Consider the following 21,922-nt stretch of genomic DNA (forward strand, 5'->3'; position numbering starts at 1 on the left):
TGGGAACGCACTCCCAAAAGCTGTGAAAACAATCCATGACCACCTAAACTTCAGAAAATCACTAAAAACCAACCTCTTCAAAACAGCCTACACTACAGATCCAACATAAATCCCCACATCCGGCCACACAACTAAACCAAAGGCCGTACTGGACAACATACAACCTCCCTCCTTCGACCCTAATGGAGCTTGGAATACATCTACCTTATTCGAACACAACATAACCTTGTATCTGTTCTCTACTGGATTTGGCAAACGCCTTACAGTACTGTGTAAGCCACATTGAGCCTGCAAATAGGTGGGAAAATGTGGGGTACAAATGCAACAAATAAATAAATTACAGACTAGCACTTGGGATGCCATGCTGGCACTTTCATGGGTAATGCCCACTTATGTGGATAAGTGCTATTATTCTATACATTTACATGTACAAGGTCGCAACCGCTCCCCCCCTCCACCCCCGAGGTTGCCACAGCCACTGCTCCCCCCCCCACTCCCCCCCAGGTCGCCATCGCTCCCCCCCCCCCCCCCGCTGGCCGCCCAGCCACTTTCCCTCCAGGCCTGCCCACCCAACACAGACCTGCCAAGTCTCCCACAAAACACGCGGTGCCAGCTCCATTTCTGGCCACTGCTGCTTCTCCTGTTGAGCAGCTGCGGCTGCTACAAAAACAGCTGTTTTTAAAAAGCAAGCGCGGCACCGCAGGCAGCCATCAGGCATTGGCTGTCAGCTCTGCAGCCACTCCTCTCGCTTTTCACGTCACTGCGCTCCTCCAGGGTCTGTTCCAGGGGCAGTGACGTGAGAGGCGAGAGGAGCGGCTGCAGAGCCGACAGCCAATGCCTGATGGCTGCCTGCGGTGCCGCGCTTGATTTTTAAAAACAGCTGTTTTTGTAGCGGCTGCTGCTGCTCAACAGGAGAAACAGCAGTAGCCGGAAATGGGAGCTGGCACCGCGTGTTTCACGGGAGACTTGGCAAGTCTGTGTTGGTGTGGGCGGGCCTGGAAGGAAAGTGGCTGGGCAGATGGAGGGGGGGAGCAGCGGTGACCTGGGGGGGGGGGGGGGGGAGAGGATGCAGAATGAAAGAGGGGAGAGATTTGAAGGATGGGGAGAGAAAGAGGGGAGACACTGGAAGGATGGGGAGAGAAAGAGGAGAGCTGCTGGATGGAAAAGGGGAGTAGAGAAAGGCTGGAAAATAAGGGGAAGGGGCATGGGGAGAACAAGACGTGAGAAAAGATGAAAAGCCATAGGTAGATGAAGGAAAAAGAAGGAACTTAAACCCTGTCCCCCCCTCTCGGGCCGCTCCACCCCCTCCCAGTTCAGCAGTACCCCCCAGGGGGGGAGGGGGTCCTGAGACCAGAAGGGGTGAGGGGATCCTGAGACCAGAGAGGAGGGTGAGTGGGAGGGGGTCTTGAGACCAGACAGGGGGAGGTGGTTCTGAGAGGGGGTGGAGGGGGTCCAGAGACCAGAGAGGGGGAGATGGAGGGGGTCCTGAGACTAGGGAGGAAGGGGTCCTGAGACCAGGTAGGAGGGGTCCTGAGACCAGAGGGGAGGGGGTCCACAGACCTGAGAGGGGGGGAGAGGGAGGGGGAGGGGGAGAGGGGGGTCCTGAGACCAGAGAGGGAAGGGGAGAGGGGTCCTGAGACCAGAGAGGGAGGGGGGAGGTATCTCTGTCACACACACACTCTCTCACACACACACACACTCTCTCTCACACACAGTCAGTGTCTTTCTCTCTCACACACTGTCTCTCACACACTCTATGTCTCACACTGTATCACATTCACTCTCTATGTGTCATACAGTCACTCTCGAACACTCTCTCGATCTCATACACTCTCTTAGTTTCAAAGAGAGTCTGTGTATCGCACAATACTCTCACACTCTATCTGTCTCACACACAGTCTCTCTCTCTCACACTCACTGTGGCTCACATACGCGCTTGCACACACTCTCATTCTCACACACACACTCTCTCACAGACACACTCGCACCCACACTCACTCTCTCTCTCTCTCACACACACACACTCGCACATTCACTCTCTCTCACACAGTCACTCTCACACACACTGTCTCAAGCATACACACTCTGAGGAAAACCTTGCTAGCGCCCGTTTCATTTGTGTCAGAAACGGGCCTTTTTTACTAGTATTTCTATAAAACAATGTGTCCAGATGCCTTTATGGAATAGACTCTCATAATGTGACCATAGGGACACTTAAATGGAGGTGCCCACTTACAAAACTGCCCCCAAATTGTTAATGCTAAGAATAGTCATCTTTCTTCATAATCAGGGCATGATATGAAATTGAAGTTTTCTGTTTACCAGCAGTAATCGGTAGACTCTTAGGCTAACTTAAATTCCTAATATTTTGATTAATAGTTTGTAGTGAATTTTTGTTTTGGGCAGCACTGCAGAATGTCCCAGCAGTTAGTTCAGGGTGAGGGTTCTTGCTGTGGTTTGGTTCTTTAGAAGTAGCAGGGTTAAGGGTAAGGATTTTTGACACATTGTCCCTATCCTTGTTAGTTACTTTCTAGTAAAGCCAAGGATATCCAGGTTTAGCAGCCAAGGGCTATGACACCATTGCAGGGTTCCTTAAAACTGAGCCCAGCCAATGCAGGTCAAATCATTGATTCAGCAGTTGGTGGAACAGAATAAGCAAGGAGTGTGTGTCCAGTTTCCACACGTATTTTTCTTTCCCCACTATAGATTAAAATACCTCTCTGACAAATTCATGTAATGCAAGCTACTTTTCTTTGCCAATCCAGCTGGTGACCAGAGAGGAGGAGAGGGATGGGGACTTTGCTACTGTTAGTATGAATACCCACTGGGCAAGGCTGGGCTGGCTACAAGCATTTTTGCCATGACTAGTAAGGAATTATGAAAATTAATGAGTTTCTTTGGTGTTTCCTTTTGAGAAGAAGGGAAGTCCCTGGAGCAACTAGTGAGCCCAGCATTGAGCATGAAGGGATGAGTAACACAGGAACTGAGGAAAGCTATCATCGGAATATGTCATGGCTTCACGTGAGTATGTCTCATGAGAACCAACTGAAAATTCAAAATGGAGTTCAAAAACATTCAAAAACGAGTTAAGAAAGAGAAAGATAGGGGAGCACATTCCCAAAGCAGGAGCAACTTAGTGCATAGTGATTATCTGACATCATTAGATACTTGAATAAAACATCTTGAGTAGAGAGGTGGTGGTAGCCGTGTTAGTCCACTTTTAAAGGTAATCAATAGAAAATAAAACATGGAAAAGAAAATAAGATGGTACCTTTTTTATTGGACATAACTTAATACATTTCTTGTTTAGCTTTCAAAGGTTGCCCTTCTTCATCAGATCAGAAATAAACAAATGTTGATAGATGACAGTAACTGTCATCTACCAACATTTGCTTATTCTGATTCCCGATTTGCTCATCCCTGATTCCCTCCCGGTGGTCATCTGGTCAGTTCAGGCACCTTTTTGATGCTTGGTCGTAAAAAAAATGGACCAAGTAAAGTCAGCCAAGTGTTCATCTGGGACGCCCTTCTTTTTTTCCATTATCAGGCGAGGATGCCCATCTCTTAAGCACGCCCCAGTCCCGCCTTCACTACATTGCTGAACAGCCCCCGTGAACTTTGGTCGTCCCCGCGACAGAAAGCAGTTGAGGTGCCCAAAATTGACTTTCGATTATGCCGATTTGGGCGGACCTTGCGAGAAGGACGCCCATCTCCCGATTTGGGGATGGGCGCCCTTCTCTTTTGAAAATTCACCTGCCAGCAAGATAAGCTCATATGTGCTACTTTATGTGTATATCTGACCTTGATTTGTATCTGCCATTTCAGACCGTAGAAGTCTGCCCAGCACTGTTCTGTACTAAGTTCTAAAACTAAGGTCGAAACCTCTTAAAATTTACTCTCCAGCCCATTCATATCTATTCAGTCACAATCAGGGCATAGACCGTAGAAGTCTTCCCAGCAACCAGTTTCGCTTCCCAATTACCGGTGTCGCCACCTAATCTCCGCTAAGATTCCGTGGATCCATTCCTTCTAAACAGGATCCTTTGTGTTTATCCCACACACGTTTGAATTCCATTACCGTTTTCATCTCCACCACCTCACGCGGGAGGCATTCCACATATCACCACCCTTTCTGTTGAAAAAATACTTCCTGACATTACTCCTGAGTCTGCTCCCCTTCAACCTCAATTCATGTCCTCTAGTTCTACCCCTTCCTGTCTCAGAAAAAAGGGTTGTTTTGCGGATTAACACCTTTCAAATATTTGAACGTCTGTATCAATGTCACCCCTGTCTCTCCTTCCCTCCAAGCTATACATTGTTCAAGTCGGCAAGTCTTATATGTATGATTGGTGCAAATAATAGAAAGTTGCATAGTTATGTGCTAAGCATGCCAATCCAGAACTACTGGAGGAACCTGGTGCTAGTTCCCAACCCCAGCGCACTCCATTTCTGGTGCTACAAAAATATTTTCTATTTCTGTAGCGCTGGTGCTTACTTAGTGGTAATCGGGCAGCGCTGTGTGCTGCCCGATTACTATCAGGTTAGCACGGGAGACCTTACTGCACCTCAATGGGTGGCAGTAAGTGCTCCCCTCCCCCCCCCCCCCCAAATGGCTATGCAGCAAGTGGCTACTTACTTCACGGCCATTTATTTTTGAGAAAAAAGACTGCCTTTACCAACTGCGGTAAAGGGGGCCTCAATGTACGTCAAAATAATTTACTGCAGCTTAGTAAAAAGACCCCTTAGACATGCCAGCTTACCACCAGCCATTGACCTGCCCTAAGGGGACATGCCTAAGTTTCAGCAGATCAACTTGTCTTTTCCGCTAGTATTCTATAATGGCTTAGGCACAATCTTGAAGCCAGTATAGAATTGGTGCTAATCATGCCACATTGTGTGGTGTGCTATCGAGGTGCCAAGTTATAGAATTACCACCTATTGTGGAAGCCCTGTACTGTTTTTTTCTTCAATCTGTTTAATTTTCTATAGACCTCAAGGGTTGAATCTATATATGATGTCAAAAAATCAGTGCTGAAAAAAGTACTATTTTATAAACTGCGCTTAAAGTTCCGTACGTTTTTATAGAATAGCGCTTATGCTCAGGAATTGCGCCTAACTCTTAGACGCAGCCATTTGAACCTATTGAAACTTGGTGCAAATCTTCACACCTACATTAGGCACGTATCCCCATTATTCTATAACTACCTGCAATAAATTTTAGGGACGCGCCCTGTTCTGCCCATGACCCCTTTCACTTCTGCACCCCCTTTTTGAACTCACACATACAATTTATAAATTTACATGCATATATTTTAAGCAAATCTAATAGTGCCAGTAATTGCTTGTTAAGCCAATTATCAACGCTAATTTGCTCATTGTTAATTAAGTTTGTGTGCAAATTGGGTCGTGTGCCCAAATTTGTGCATGCAATTTTTAGCAACTTTTATAGAATTTGGGGGCAATGGGGCATTTAGATCCTCCACAAAGTCACATCCCAAGCCATCTTTTAACCACTTTGTATATTTTCCCCTACTTAGGAGGTAATTTCTCAATAACTCCACTAAGGTTAGGTGCCAGGATGTATGCTCACTAAGGGCCCTCTTTTATCAAGCTATGCTAATGGGTCCCCGCTGCGTCAATGCCGACAAAGCCACTCACTTTGAATGGGTTTCATCAGCATTGCCGGTGGCTTGATAATAAGAGGCTTAAGGCAAAGTCTTTGATTTCACCACTTTTTATTATTTTAAAATTAACAAATATACATTTAAAAAGACAATGGTAGCAAATAGAATAACATGTAAACAATAGGAATGGTACAGGGAAACTGATATACTGCCTTTCGGAGGTTTTTGCAACTACATGTCAAAGCGGTTTACATATATTCAGGGTTAAGTGACTTGCCAAGAAGTCACAAGGAGTTGCAGTGGGACTCAAACTCAGCTCCCCAGGATTGAAATCCACTGCACTAACCACTAGGCTACTCCTCCACTAGCAACATTCCCTGTAGAGCCTGCCCTTGCAGATCAGCAATGTGGCCACGCAGGCTTCTGTTTCTGTGAGTCTGACGTCCTGCACGTATGTGCAGGACATCAGACTCACAGAAACAGAAGCCTGCGCGCGGCCGCGTTGCTGATCTGCAAGGGCAGGCTTCTACATTGAATGTTGCTAGTGGAATAGCAACATTAACATTCCATGTAGAATCTCAAATAGTAGCAACAGAATCTCCAATAGTAGCAACATTCCATGTAGAATTTGAAATAGGGAAAGGAAATGGGACTTGATATACCGCCTTTCTGAGGTTTTTGCAACTACATTCAAAGTGGTTTACATATATTCAGGTACTTATTTTGTACCAGCAGTAACATAACCTTTAAGCAAGCAGTACCTTAGAGATGCAACTATCATGCATGGGTTCATCTCTGGGAAAAAGTGACTAAAGTCACCAGAATCAAAAAAAAAAATGAAGTTTCAATTAATTCTGTTAGGGCAAACAATTTGTAATGCAACAATCCAAACTCCATTCTCTTATGTGAAAAAAATGAAAAAAAAAAATATAGACTGCATCCATGACATGGAAAAAACAGCCATTCTCAACATTTTGGATCCACTACTTTAGTCACCTTTTCCCAGAGATGATCAATATAACTAATAATAATAATAATAATGTTAAAACATCCATAAAACAAACAAACTCCCAATTCCATACAGAAATTTTTAAAACCTTTTTATGATCAGCATGTCATCTATTTAAACTAAATTAACTTCCTCCCTTACCCCACCAACCCTCCCTTCACCAATAGCATATCTAAATGTGCCCAAACTCTGAACAAAATTATGAATACACAGAAGTGTGAGTTTTCAACGAATTAGTGTATTTGAAATTAATGAAAAAAGTTGGTTTCCCTAATTTCTCAACCAACTCCTTGTGAGTTTGAAAGTTTTTAGCCAGAAAGAATTGTGCAAAAGTCAAGAATGGCCCCAATTATGAAGGATAGTCCCCAAACTTTTCCCCCATCTCTCTAGTAAACTGCAATGTGGATAAAGGAATGTAAGGAGGGGAATAAGGAGAAACTTTGGCCACTTTATATGTATTCTTCAAACTCTTAAAACAGTCAATATAAATGGATGCCCACTTACATCAGAAAAGTATTTTTGCTCACTTGTAAACGATGAGCTGCCAGTTGGAACAGGGTGCACTAGAAACGTTTCCAAACCTAACCAATGCTCAGAAGTATCAGGCCTAGCCCACTTAGAAAATGCCCTCAAACATTCACTCTAGTAATCAAATGTGAAATTAGGAAAACCTAAACCTCCATCTTCCCTTGGAGTAATAAGTGTTGCATATCTTATACAAGCTTTTTGTTGTATAGTTTATACAAACTTTTTTCTTATTCCAAATAAATTTAAGTAACAGATTTTTCAATTTCAAAGAAAAACTGAGAATATGGCTTGGCAAATTTACAAAAAGAAATAGAAATCTAGGGAGTAGCAGCATTTTGACGGTATTAATTCTCCCTAACCTAATGATTTCCATATGTTATAGAGTTTAGTTCCTCCCTAACAGTATTTAAAAGGGGACTCATGATTTAATTTGTATAATTCCTGTAAATTAGTAAAATCCATACTCCCAATTATTTAAATGTAATATCTACTTAAAATTAAATTTATTCAATTTTTAGACTCTCTCCAACCCTGGGTTTATAAGGAATAATCAATGATTTTGCAGAGTTAATGGAAAAACCAAGCTGTTTTTAGCAAATCCTTAATGCTGTATAGAGTTGTTCAGTAAAATAGATTAAAGCGTTGCCATCCACATACATAGATTCACAATGCTCTTTATTTCCAGTTTGAATACTCCTATTGCTGGATTACTCCAAATAGCTATGGCTAATAGCTCCATTGCTAAAGCAAAAGAAATTGAAGGCAATGTTGCCTAGTCCTTGTAGTTAAGGAAAAAGGCATAGAGCACCATTCACTAAGGGGCCCTTTTACTAAGTGGTGGTATAGCCCACTATGGGCTTACCACTCGGCAATCCGAAACAATCACAGGACCCAACGCGGGCGCCAGCAGTAATACACCCCCAGCACACGGCATTCTTAGCACTAGCAGAAATATTTGAAAAATATTTCCACAGGGAGTTAACCAGCGGTAATTGGGCAGCGCTGCATGCTGGCTGATTACTGCCAGGTTAGCTCATGAACCCTTACCGCCACCCTCAATGGGTGGCGGTAAGTGCAATCTTACTGCATGGCCATTTCTCTTTTCAGCCTTTTTCACCACTGTGGTAAAAAGGGCCTCAGCGCGTGGCAAAAACGCAACTTAGTAAAAAGAGCCCCTAAGACTGCAGCGGATGGGGTTGCATATAAGGCATTAACCCTGGAAATAAGTTATCTCCCAAAATAAATTCTGATAGCACCTCCATCAAATAAGGCTATTCCTCTCTGTCCTCCATCAAATAAGGTTTGGCATTTTCTCAGTGCCCTTGGATAACTACATTTCCTTCAGAGTTGCACTTCTGCTGCCACGACAACCCCCAACAGTGTATAAGCATCGTTAGTCTTTCAAAGGACTCAATCCTGTGTTATCCCTGTTTCTAGTGTATTTCATTGGTTTTTATCACTTACAGAATCCTGATCCAGGCCACTTTGCCGAAACACGGTGCCATGTCGAGTCCTATTTTAGTATTGATTAAAGACTTTTACTTCATCATTATGTCTCCTGGGATTTTTGGAAGAGTCCTGTTGATCAAGCTACTCCTTTTCCTTTGACTTTGTTCTGTTTGTAGCAGATCCTATTTCTGCACCTTTGGTAGTTGTTTGTGTTAGAGCCTCCATAAAATAAGGCCATTCCTCTCTGTCAAAAGCTTTTTCAGCATCTAAAGATAAAATGACTGAAGTAGTTTCTGATTTCTGAACACAATAAATTATGGAGCCCTTTACAAAGGTGCGTAAGGGCCTATGCATGTCCAGCATGCGCCAAATCAGCATTACCACCTGGCTACCATATGTCCTGGGTGGTAATTCCAAATTTGGTGCACACCAAAATGAGCGATAGAAAATATTTTCTACCACAGGGTGCCTACCCAGCGGTAAACAGCAGTTGGCACATGCTGCATGCTTACCGCCCGGGTAGCGCGTGAGACCTTACCACTAAGTCAATGGGTGGTAGTAAGATCTCAGGCCGAAAATGGATGCATGCTGGTTTTCATTTGCAGCACATCCGTTTTCTGGCCCATTAAAAAATTCCTTTTTTCCAGACGCAGTACAATAAGGGTCTGGTGTGTGCCAAAAACATGCACCCACACTGCCACAGGCTAGTTTTTGACACGCCTTTGTAAAAGTCCCCTATGTTAAGAAGTCATCTAATATTGTCTGAGCCACATCTACCCTTAATAGACCCTGTTTGATTCAGGTGAATTAAGGAGGGCATATCATTTTCTAACCTAAAACATAACACCTTTGTAAAGATTTTGTAATCAACATTAAGTAGGGAGATGGGGCGATAGACTGTACAATGGATCCCTACGTAAAGGGTGCTGATGGGGCTTTTGTTTCTAATTCAAAGGATATGGCAGAAATTTATGCTAGATTATATAAACTGCCCAAGGTAAATGAGATTGGATTTATATTAATAAATGGTTATATTCCCTTAATTTGCCTAAAATGGATGATGAAGCCAGATGTACATCAATAGGCCTTTCACTCTCTCTGAAGTTGAAAAGGCAATCAAACATTTAACTGACCCCCCCCCCCCCCCCCCCCACACACACACACACACACACACACATCTAACATAAGAGAAGCATTATAGACTATTAAACACTAGGAGGAAAAAGCCTCAGTTGACCCAACCTGCTTCAAAAGCTACGGTCTATATAGGTACTGTTGTCTCAATCATCAGCATAAAAAAAAAACCTTCAAGTGTCTTTATTTGTAATGCTTAAAGAAGCTCCTTATAAATCTTAAATGAATAAGTACTTAGCTTTAAGGCTTTCACCACTGCAACTTGTTCGATGGTGGCCAGCGTTTTGATGTCCCGCGGCGTTCAATATATAGGAGCTAAGAATCTGTAAAAAATGGGAAAGATGTCAATTTACCATACAATACATTTGTATATGAGCTTCTATTGTAAATCATCTTACTTCAATAACTAGAAGAGCTCAGCAAAGCTGCTGCTCTTGCTTCTCAAACTGTAATCCATTTAATGGCGTTTGCTCTCCAATAGCAAATGTCACAGCCTTGGAACCAGTCATGAAAGTGAATACACAGTGACTTCACTCACTATTGTCCAATCCCAGAGAAAGCCAGCCAATTCAAAAGAAGGGATGCCATTCAATCTTTGCATTCAAACCACTGGGTTCAAGGGACTTTAATTTAAAAATCCAGGAGATAGAAGACGTTGGACAAGGTTGCAGTGGTGGAAGACTTAAAGTTAAGTACTGGGGCCCTTTTACTAAGCCATGTAGGCGCCCATGCGTGTCCAACATGCACCAAAATGGAGTTACCACCCAGCTACTGCATGGCCCCTGTGGTACTTCCATTTTTGGCACTCGTCCGCTACACGCATCTGAATATTTTCAGATATGCATAGCAAGCGTGCATCAAGTGGCTTTCTACGCGCGTAGGCCATTACCACCTGGTTAACGCGTGAGACCTTACTGCTAAGTCAATGACTGGTGTAAGGTCTCAGACCCAAAATGGATGCACACCAATTTTGATTTTGCCGCACATCCATTTTCGGCAAAAATTTAACATTGCCTTTTTTACAGGCAAACTGAAAAATGAATCTGCGCATGCCCAAAAAACCGCGCCTACACTAGTGTAGGCCATTTTTCAGCGCACCTTAGAGAAAGGAGCCCATTTAAGATTTTTAAGGAGCTTTTTTTAAACATTATAAATAAAGACACAGGAGGTTTTTTTATGCCAATGATTGAGACAACAGTACCTATATAGATCGTACCTCTTGAAGTAGGTCTGGGTCAACTGAGGCTTTTTCCTCCTAGTGTTTAATAGTCTATAATGCTTCTCTTATGTTAGGTGTGAGGTTTTTTTCAGTTATTTTTTAGTATATTTTGAACTCCACTTCCTTCCTAAAATACAATAGGGCAGCAGAACCTGTATGCCATCTGAATTATATCAGTAGATGTCTAATTGTCTTGCACCACTGTTAGAAGTTTACAATCAAATACTCCAAAAAAAAGTTGCCAAATTCTTTTTATGAGGCTACAGTAACAGTAATACCAAAAGAAGGTAAATGCAAATTCTGTATCAGTAATTGCGTGTGTTATTATCTTCCTAGAGTAGTAGCATAAATCCACGGTTGTGTGCCTAACTTTAGCCGCAAACATTATGCCAGCTAAATGGCTAATGTAAATTCCCATGCCCAACTGGTAGTATTCTAGAACCATATATATAGAAGAACAAGGACCTTGCAGAGAAAATCACACTCGGGAGACAGCGAAGGTGAACAATGAAACGATGATGCCTTGTGTTCTAGAAGATTTATTTAAGATTTATTGAACAGCACTACAACTTGACTCAACACGGCCGTGTTTCGGCCCAGTGGCCTGCCTCAGGAGTCTTCCTATGTTGTGTAGATAGGTCTGCCTGTGTCTCTTCTTGTGATGAAATGTTTCAAAGTCTGTTTATGATCATAGTACACATAAAAAAGACGGGAAGTGCTACTGGTAGCGCCGCAACGCTCTCGGCAAATACACTAAGAAGATTTTCAAGACTTGTGGCGCTCAGTTGTCACTGACTGAGCATCACAAGTCTTGAGAAACTTCTTAACATCTCCAGAGTGAGTATTCTAGAACCTACATGAATAAGTGCTAGGCATGCCCCTGATCCTCCCAGGTCTATGCCCGTTTGCAGTTGCACACTATCCCTCCAATAATCAGCGCTCTTTAACCGGCCAGAATGGCTGCTCACTGGTTAAATAGCACTTAACTGGTTATCCACCGATATTCAGTGGGAGATAACTGGCTATTCCCTGCTGAATATCCCCAGTTAGTGGCTAGTAGATAGCCGGTTATATCGCCTGATATAACCAGCTATCTGCCGATTTGTAAAGCTGGTCGAGTGGCCATATTTGACTGCATGAAAATGTGGGATATAGTTGGCCAGTTTAAAGATAACAGGCTAAGTTTTAATATTGACTTAGCCAGTTATCTTTAAACTACCCAAAAATAAACCAGATATTCAATGCCGGTCACCAGAAACGGCCTGGCACTGAATATCCGACTCAACAACAACCACGGGAATTAACCAATCTAACTCCCGCTGTCTGAATATCAGCCCCTGTGGATTTTGCACACTCACCAACTAAGAGTAGTTATATGCAAAACTGCAAATTGATGCCAATTATTTGTTGTTTAAGCCAGTCAGCAGTGCACATTACTGACTCATTCTGTAACTTACACACACTTCTTTTTATTTATTTAGATTTTGCTCACACCTTTTTCAGTTATAGCTCAAGATGAGTTACATTCAGGTACATTGGATATTTCTTTGTCCCAGGAGGGCTCACAATCTAAGTTTGTACCTGAGGCAACGGAGGGTTAAGTGACTTGCCCAAGATCACAAGGAGCAGCAGTGGGATTTGAACCAGCCACCTCTGGATTGTAAGACTGGTGCTCTAACCACTAGGCCACTCCTCCACTCCATTTCTTTTGCTTTGGGTTGCCACAAAGCTTGATTACTGTAACATCATTTACGCTGGTCTTCCTGCCATTTCTCTTCATAACTCCAGAATGTACAAAATACTGCTATTTCGTTTCCTCTCTCTCGCTGCGCTGTGATCATGTCACTCCATTTTGGAAGGATCATCATTGGCTCCCCATTAAGTTCCATATTATTCCCAAGATTCTTACCATTACTTACAAGGCGCTTCGTTCTGGCTCCCTCCCCCCCCCCCCCCCCCCCCCATCGAGCTAGTCTGATTACCCCCTACTGCCCCTCACCTGCCCTCTGCTCCACTTTTAATTTCCATCTCTCTATACCATCTACTCACTGCACTCGGCTCGATTCGACCTGTCATTCAGCTTTCTTCTGTCTGGCCCCCTCCCTGTGGAATTTCCTGCCTTCTGCCCTGAGGTCTGAGATTTTCCCGCATTCGATGTCTTCTCAAAGCCCATATATTCACTCTGGCATTCCCCTAACTTTCTGCTTGCTAGCGGGTGTCCAGATTTTGTGTTCCGCAGGCTGTCAGCACCTGCCCTGCTTCTGTCTTCCCACTTTCTTGATCCTTCCCTTCTCTCCCTGTATTTTCTCTGTCCTGTCTTAACACTGGCGTCCTTTTCTGTTTCTGCTTAGCTTTGCGCACTGCTTTGATTTGCTGTGAAAGGCAGTATACCAAATGCCCCAGTAAACATAAACATAAATTGTGTGCATAAGTTTATAGAATTAGGGGGTAAATGACTTTTACAGAGATACTGTTTGGTGTACTTTTCCCCAGTACTACTAATATGGCATTTATCTAATGTGATGGACTGCATCTGGTCTAATTTCCTGTATCACCACAATAGTACTAGTCATAAGATTTTACCCTAGAAGTCAGATACTTTAACACAACTCCATATATATTACAATGAAATAACATGCCAGACTCTGCCCAGCATCTACAACTTTAACTGAAGATGTGATGCCAACCTTCTGGGCTCAACAGGCAGGCACAAATGGGCGCAGTGGATGGACTGAATTGCCCATTTCCTCAGCGACCCTCCAGACCGGTCAAGACGCGTGGGTTATGTACTCCTACCAGCAGAGGGAGACTGAGAAAATACTGAGCTTTGAACACTGACTATATAACCTATGCAGTACATACAGTAGCCAGTATTTTCTCAGTCTCAGCAGAGGTAGAAGGACAGCCTGTGCAGTCTTCAATAGTCTGGTGAGGTAGCTTTGATTTTAGGGATTAAGGATTTTGGGTTTCTTTCAAGAGATTTCTATCCTTTAAGTTACCCTGTACGTGGTTTGCCAAAAAAAAAAAAAAAAAGTGCTTCGGGGCCCTGGGTCCGGTGGGGCCCAGTAGTTCCCCCTGGGTGTCACACCTGCTTTGGCAGGTCCCTCCCCCTGTACTGCTCTCCAGTACTGTGTTACTGGCAGCTTTGTGCCTCGGCTGCTTTCTGTGTACTGTAGCCTTGAGAGCCTTACAATTTTTCAGCTGCCAGAATTGTCTTCTGTCTCTTTAAGGGAGATATATTTATTATTTGTTGCGGAACGAACGGGAGTTCATTTCCGTCCTAGGAGCGAGAGGGAGAGCAGTGCTTTGGGGCTTGCCTGACCTTGGGGCTGGTACGGGGTAGCGCTGCCTTTACCTTTGAAGTTTAGGCGGGCAAACTCCTCCGTTGTGCGTGCGTGCTCGCACCGGGGCTCAAATCGCCGGGCGGGTCAGTGTCGTCTTTGCGGGAGAACCTAACGTTGGAGGCAGTTCCCCCGGAGTTAACCGCGGAAGTCCCGGCGGTATCGGCGGCCCCTTTATCAGCGGCAACTCAGTCAGGCCCGGCGGCGGCGCTTTCAGTTTCGGCGGGAACGGCCGCCATTTTGAATTCAGCGCGTTCTGCAGATGCTGCTGTGGTTGAGCCAGTTGCCTCCGTGTGGCGCAGAAAGTGCCTAATGAGGGTCCAGGAGGGGTTGGCTTTCTTCCAGAGTTTGTATGGACTCTTTTTCAGGCTTGGAAATCGGGCCCCTCCCCCCAGGGAGTGGAGGGGGTTAGTCCCATGCTGCCTAAAAGACCCCGGATAGAGTGGACAGAGGACGAGGATGTCTATCTCAGGTGGGCACGGAAGGCCCATTTAGTGATGGGGGAGAGTCTGAGGGTTTTGATGGTCCGGTAGATCCGGTGGACTCCCTTCCTGGGGAAGATCCCTCAGTAGTCAGGATTTCTCATAGGGATGAGCTTTCGGAGCTCATTGATCAGGTCACATCTACCCTTAAATTTAATCCTGAGGTGGCTTCAGGTGAATCTGGGCAGGATCCTTTGGTGAAAGGAATTCAGCGTAGAGCACGGACCTTTCCTATGAACAAGGATCTTCGGGAGATGATTACCCAGGAATGGGATTCGCCAGATTCGCCGTGTAAGGTTTCTAAGGCAATGGCGAAAACTTTATCCCCTGCCGCAGGAGGATAGAGATTCCTTCAAGGCTCCTACAGTAGATGCAGTGGTTACAGCGGTTACTAAAGCGACAGCTATTCCAGTAGATGGCGGGGGCCGCACTCCGTGAACCCCAGGATAGGAGGTTGGAAGCATTTCTTAAGCGAAGCTTCGACTTGTCGGCGCTAGCTCTCCAGGCCTCGGTGTGGGGGCCTGGTGGCGCGGGCATGTTTCGCTGGGCCGAGAAGCTCCTGGATGATCCCGGGGAGGTTGGGACCTCTGGGTTACAGGATTTAGCCAAGTTGGAGATGGGTTCGTCTTTTTTGGTCTGATGCACTGTATGATTTGTTGCGTGCGTCAGCTAAAAATATGGCTATGATAGTGGAGCGCTTAGGGCTCTCTGGTTAAGAGGTTGGGGTCGCGGATGCGGCCTCTAAGGCTAAGTTGTGTTCTCCTCCCCTTCAAGGGTTCTAGGCTTTTATGGCGTAGCGTTGGATGAGGTAGTGAAAGGCCTTAGTAAGGCCAAGGTGCCTCAACTCCCGGATTTCCATCCCAAGCTGGGAGTTAGGAGTAATTCCTCTCGAGGCCGACTTAGTGAGGCTCGACGATATAGGCCTGGTAGGTTTAGTGGGGCTTCTGAGGTCAGTTCTTCCAGCGCACCCAGTCCTTTCGCGGAGTCGTCGCGGAGGCCGGGGCTCGTTCGGGGGAGGTCAGACCTTGGGGCGGGCTTGCCCAGTGAAGGTGTGCGGAATCCATGCTCTGGTGCATGTAGGGGCTCGGCTGATGGTCAGTTTTACCAGAACTGGGTCCACATCACATCAGATCAGTGGGTTCTCGAAGTGGTTCGAGATGGTTATGCCCTGGAGTTCGAGACCTCTCCGCCCGAACGGTTTCTGGAGTCCCCTTATCAGTCGAGGCTCAAGAGAGCAGCAGTACGAGACACGTTGCGTCATCTTCTCAGTCTGGGAGCAGTGGTTCTGTTCCGCCCGTTCAGCCACGCTCGGGGTGTTACTCGATTTACTATGTGGTGCCAAAGAAGGAGGATGCCTATTTTAGATCTAAGAGAGTCAATGCGGCGCTCAAAGTTCCTTCTTTTCACATGGAGACGTTGCGGTCGGTCATTGTCGCAGTCCGGCAGGGTAGAGTTTCTAGCAGTCCGGCAGGGAGAGTTTTCTAACTTCTCTGGACTTGACAGAGACTTATCTTCACATTCCCATTTGAGCGGCGCACCAGCGTTTTCTTCGCTTTGTAGTTTTGGGGAAGCACTTTCAGTTTTGTGCCCTGCCCTTCGGTCTGGCAACAGCTCCCCGCACCTTTTCCAAAGTCATGGTGGTGGTGGCGGCAGCTTTGCACCGGCAGGACATTTTGGTGCACCCATATCTGGACGATTGGTTGATTCGGGCCAAGTCCCGGGCGGAGAGCGAGGGGGCGACGTCGCGTGTAGTACAGTTTCTCCAGTCGCTGGGCTGGGTGGTGAATTTCAGCAAGAGTCAGTTGGTACCAGTCGCAGTCTCTGGAGTATCTGGGCGTTCTCTTCGATATGAGGTCGGGTCGAGTGGTTTTGCCGCCCCCCAGAATCAGCAAGTTGCAGGACCCTGATTCGGCGTTTCTTGCACTGTCGTCACCGACGCCCGGTCTACCTGCAAGTTCTGGGGATGATGGCGGCGACCATAGAAGTAGTTCCTTGGGCCAGGGCGCACATGCGTCAGCTTCAGTCCTCTCTACTCAGTCGATGGCTCCCCTGTCGCAGGAGTTGGAGGTGCGTCTGCCGAGTGTCGGCGGTTGTCCGCCGCAGCCTCCGTTGGTGGCTCAGAACTTGCAATCTGGAGAAGGAAATGCCATTGGAGTCCCCTTAGTGGGTGGTTCTTGTCACAGATGCCAGCCTGCTAGGATGGGGAGCACATTGTCTTGGTCAGGTAGCGCAGGGGCGGTGGTCCCAGGCGGAAGCACGGTGGTCCATCAACCGGTTGGAGACTCGGGCCATTCGGGTTGGCACTTCAGTGTTTTCAGTCAATGCTTCTCCACAAGACAGTCAGAGTGCTCTGCGACAACGCCACAGCCGTGGCCTGTGTCAATCGTCAAGGGGGCACAAAGAGTCAGGCGGGTCACGGAGGAGGCGGCACTGTTATGCCAATGGGCGGAAGGGCCATCTTCTGGCGCTCTCGGCGGCTCATGTGGCTGGGGTGGACAACGTGGACGCAGATTTTCTGAGCCGGCATACTCTGGATCCCGGAGAGTGGTCTCTACCATTGGTCGGTGTTCAGCCGAATTGTGTCGGTCTGGGGTCTGCCCATTATGGATCTGATGGCCACAGCGCGCAATGCCCAAGTCTCAAGGTTTTTTCAGTTCATCGGAGAGGATCCGCGAGCGGAGGTCTCGACGCTCTGCTGTTACCCTGGCCGCAGGGATTGCTGTATGGTGTTCCTCCGTGGCGTTGGTAGGGTCGAGGTAATCCAGGCGCATTGAGCGGCACTCAGGACGGGTGATTTTGATAGCTTCCGAACTGGCCACGTCGACCGTATTAGTGGAGATCTGGTGCGGTTGGCGGTCGCGGAGCCCCTTCAGTTGTCGGAAACAGTACTCTTGTGTCAAGGCCCAAATAGTTTTGCCAGGACCTGGCTCGGTTGGCACTTATGGCTTGGCTCTTGAGAGGCACAGGTTGAGGAAGAAAGGGTTTTTCTGCCAGAGTCATTGATACAATGTTGAATTCCCGCAGAACCTCCACTTCATTGGCATATGTCGGGTTTGGGAGATTGTTTGAGCACTGGTGTGCAGAGCGGACGGTGATGCCTTTTCGTTCCTCGGTGGCGGAGGTCTTGGAATTTTTGCAGGATGGTTTGGACAGGGGTCTGGCCTTGGCTACCTTGAAGGTTCAGGTGGCAGCATTGTCGTGTTTTCGGGGGAAGGTTCAGGGGAAGTCCATAGCTTCTATTCCTGAGGTTGTTCGTTTTTTGAAGGGTATGAAGTTGTTGCGGCCGCCTCGTCAGCGGTTGGTTCCCCCGTGGGATTTGAATCTCGTTTTAGATGCGTTAGTCAGACCTCCATTTGAACCTTTGGTTACGGCTTCGTGCAAAGATTTTTCCTTGAAGGCGGTCTTTTTGGTAGCTATTACCTCAGCTCGGAGAGTCTCGGAATTGCAGGCTTTGTCGTGTAGAGAGCCCTTTCTGTCCTTTTCCAAGGAAAAGGTGTCTTTGAGGCCAGTGCCTTCCTTTTTGCCCAAGGTGGTTTCAGAGTTTCATGTTAATCAGGTCATTTCGTTGCCTGTTTTAGGTAACTTGGCGGGAGATTCGGAACAGCGTCGGCTGGCGAAGTTAGATGTTCGGCGCATCTTGCGGTGTTATCTGTCTAGAACACAGGAGTTCAGAGCGTCGGATCGTTTGTTCGTGCTTCATGGTGGCCCTAAAAAGGGTGCAGTGGCATCCAAGGCGACGATAGCAAGATGATTGAAGGAGGCGATTGCGTCGGCCTATTTGGTGAAGGGCCGTGAGGTTCCTAAGGTGTTTTCTGCTCATTCTACCAGAGCAGTTGCGGCCTCTTGGGCGGAGAATAGTATGATTCCCCCTTCAGATATTTGTCGGGCGGCGGTTTGGTCTTCGTTGCATTCGTTTGTGAAGCATTATAGGATTGATGTGCATGCGAAGGAAGAGGCGAGTTTTGGAGCAGCAGTGTTGACCTCTGGCCTTCGTAGGTCCCGCCCATAAGGTGTTTACTGTTTTGGTACGTCCCACGCGTCTTGACCGGTCTGGAGGGTCGCTGAGGAGGGTGAAATTAGATCTTACCTGCTAATTTTCTTTCCTCTAGACCCTCCAGACCGGTCAAGGACCCCGCCCAGGTATACTATAGGCCAGGAGGTAGGTTTCTGTTGACATCTCTTGGCAGCTGATGATTGTCATAATATCAGACCCTTGTTATCAGTTTTTGGTTGGTGTGGGTCTGGTGCAGGTATGGCGTTGCAGAAAGTCCACCTGTGGAAGCACGAAATGACAGTCTCTACAATGCAATGAAAGGAACAGTGAATGTTCTTGCAGTTGGCGGAAGCCATGTACAGGGTTGCTGGTTAAAGTTAAAGTTGTGTTTTTTGTTGCTCTGCTTTGTGAGTGTTATACTGGCTACTGTATGTACTGCACAGGTTATATAGTCAGTGTTCAAAGCTCAGTGTTTTCTCAGTCTCCCTCTGTTGGTAGGAGTAAATAACCCACGCGTCTTGACCGGTCTGGAGGGTCTAGAGGAAAGAAAATTAGCAGGTAAGAACTAATTTCACCATCTGCTATCATCATCGGTGGTTTTGTATTTCTAATTCAATCCATTAGCATTTCATTCAGTATCGTTATCTCATAGGTTGACTGTGTTCCTAAGCTAGCAAACAATTTTGTTTGTCTAAAATCTTTTCTTCTGATTTTATTTTATTTTAGGTAATGATTCTGTTATGCAACCAGCAGAGTTTCATATGCACTCATATTGATTATTGCCACCCTCACTGCTACCTCCACCACAGTCGCTCCTGTGCTCGCCTAGTCCGTGCAATCAAATTGCTGTATGGAGACACTGTAGATTCACTCCGAGAAGACAATGTGCCTTCCAATGTAGGATTTAGAGGCAAGAAAGTTAAGGAGGTAAGCACTAGCAGAAAATATTGGGCTGGTAAATGTGGTGCCAACTATGACCATCTGGAAAATAACTTCCAGATAGATGATTGCAATTTGATATTTTGACCATGTGTTCAAATTCTTAAACAGTACTGTCCTCTTGAAAATCATGGACACATGCAAATTTTCACAGTTACTTCTAGACTACTCCAGAGATTTTCAAAGGAGGTATTCACAACGATTCACAGGTTCACTTAGAAGTAGACAGTACTATTTAAAAGTGAACATTTCCTTAAGTTGCTGGCTAGATTTTGTATGATATTCCTGCCAGATCATCATATAAAAAATGTCCCATGATGCTATGTCCTTAGTTTGCAGGTGTCAAGCAATGATTGAGGCCATTAGCTATGTTAGTACCTTTCACTACTTTATAGGGTGCAGGCTGGTCTACAAGGCTAGGTAAGTCAAAAGATCAAAGGCAGATAATCATGTGAGGATCAGGAAGAAACAGGAACAATGCAAGCAGGAACACAAGATCAGTATCCAAGAAGACAAAGCTCCAAGAGCAGAGCTTCAAGAAAGAAAGTCTTGAAAGTCTGTCACCCTCACATTATTTATTTAATTTATTTATTAGGATTTATTTACCCGCCTTTTGAAGGAATTCACTCAAGGCGGTGTACAGTAAGAATAGATCAAACATGAGCAATAGGCAATTAAAGCAGTAAAAATATTCAAATAACAATACAAAGTATGGTATAGTATACTACTTACAATGTCAACACAATATGTAATAGAACATTTTAATTGATAGTGAAGGGTATAAGCAAAGATGTAACATATAGATAAGTAAGAGAGTAAGAAGAGTTAGAAATTAAGGTGACTAATTTAAAGAAAGTTGCACATGAGGTCAGAGAGATGGTTAAATGTAATCTCAGCTAGGGTAGAAGTGGATGAACATTAGTTGTACATCTGCTTCCCCCATATACCAGAAACATCCCCATCAATTACTCTGGAGTTTTTTCAGCTACCGTCACCTAATCTCTGCATTCAACACAGTCCGGCCGATATTCAAAGCCATTTAACCGGCCAGGAATGGCGCCTGGTTGGTTAATGGTACTTAACTGGCTATCTGCTGATATTCAGCAGGAGATAGCCGGCTGTCTCTCACTGAATACCCCTGGGTAGCTGGCTATGTTCTTAGCGGCCAAAAATAAACTGGATATTCAATGCCCATCACCAGAAATGGCCCAGCATTGTATATGCGGCATCATCACCGACTGAGGCAGTTAGCTGGCCTAACACTTGCGGTCTGAATATCGGTCCCACTGTAACTGTAAATCCTTAATGCACTTTAGTAAATAGGAATCTAGGTGAATACATTTATTGCTATACCTACTCCTTCTTTTCTTTACAGTGCTCTGACAAGTCATGCCTGAGAACCCCTTCTTTAAAAAAGAGAGTCACAGAAGCTAACTTGGAGGGGAAGAAGGACATTGGAATGTTGAAATACATCCGGCATCAGGTACATACTTAAAAACTGAAGATGAAATGTTAAAAATGGGCCAAATTGCAATGTTTACCTGAATGGCCCATAGAGGCACAGAGGATCCCTTGCTATTTCGAAATACAGCTAAAACCAGATGTCAGCTAGCCCAGGCAGTACTGCAACAGAAAGGGTAAATAGGCAAACTAGTTGGATCCTACAAACTTTTCAACCATCATAGTTTTTGTTTCTATCTGTGTTCTATGTACTTATTGTAATCTTATAAAATGTATGTCAGGTACATTACTGAGAAAATTGATATGCTTCATACACTAGCCGCCTGATATTTTAAACTGGCTCCTGGCCAGTTAAATGGCACTTAACTGACTATCCGACAATATTCAGCGGGAGATAGCTGGTTATCTCCTGATGAATATTGCCGGGTAGCGCTTAGCAGATAACTGGTTAAATTGCGTGATATAACCGACTATCTGCCGATATTCAGCGAATCTCTGGCTAAGGGGGTCTTTTACTAAGGCGTGCACACATTTTTAGTGCATGCTAATAATAGGCGCACGATAAAGTTAGAGACGCTAATACATTCCTATGGGCATCTCTGACGTTCAGCGTGTGCCCAATTTTAGCGCGTGCTAAAAACGTGAGCACTCCTTAGTAAAAGACTCCCTAAGTTTGGTGGCCAAATTAGGCCACCGAAATAACAGACCTATCTTTGGCCGGTTTCAACTTAACTGGCCAGTG

The 21,922-nt window shown here is 45.5% G+C and overlaps 1 protein-coding gene across 1 annotated transcript in view; it reads left to right on the forward strand.

Moving 5' to 3' along the window:
• Positions 1 to 21,922, forward strand: part of UNC80 (unc-80 homolog, NALCN channel complex subunit) — a 417,216-nt gene that overhangs the window by 217,798 nt on the left and 177,496 nt on the right. The window contains 4 exon segments of the mRNA XM_030209474.1: positions 1,594 to 1,599; positions 2,927 to 3,021; positions 19,507 to 19,707; positions 21,095 to 21,202. Of these exon segments, the coding sequence (XP_030065334.1) occupies positions 1,594 to 1,599; positions 2,927 to 3,021; positions 19,507 to 19,707; positions 21,095 to 21,202 (410 nt within the window).

The sequence above is a fragment of the Microcaecilia unicolor genome, chromosome 7 (genome assembly GCF_901765095.1).
Source record: "Microcaecilia unicolor chromosome 7, aMicUni1.1, whole genome shotgun sequence".
NCBI lineage: Eukaryota > Metazoa > Chordata > Amphibia > Gymnophiona > Siphonopidae > Microcaecilia > Microcaecilia unicolor.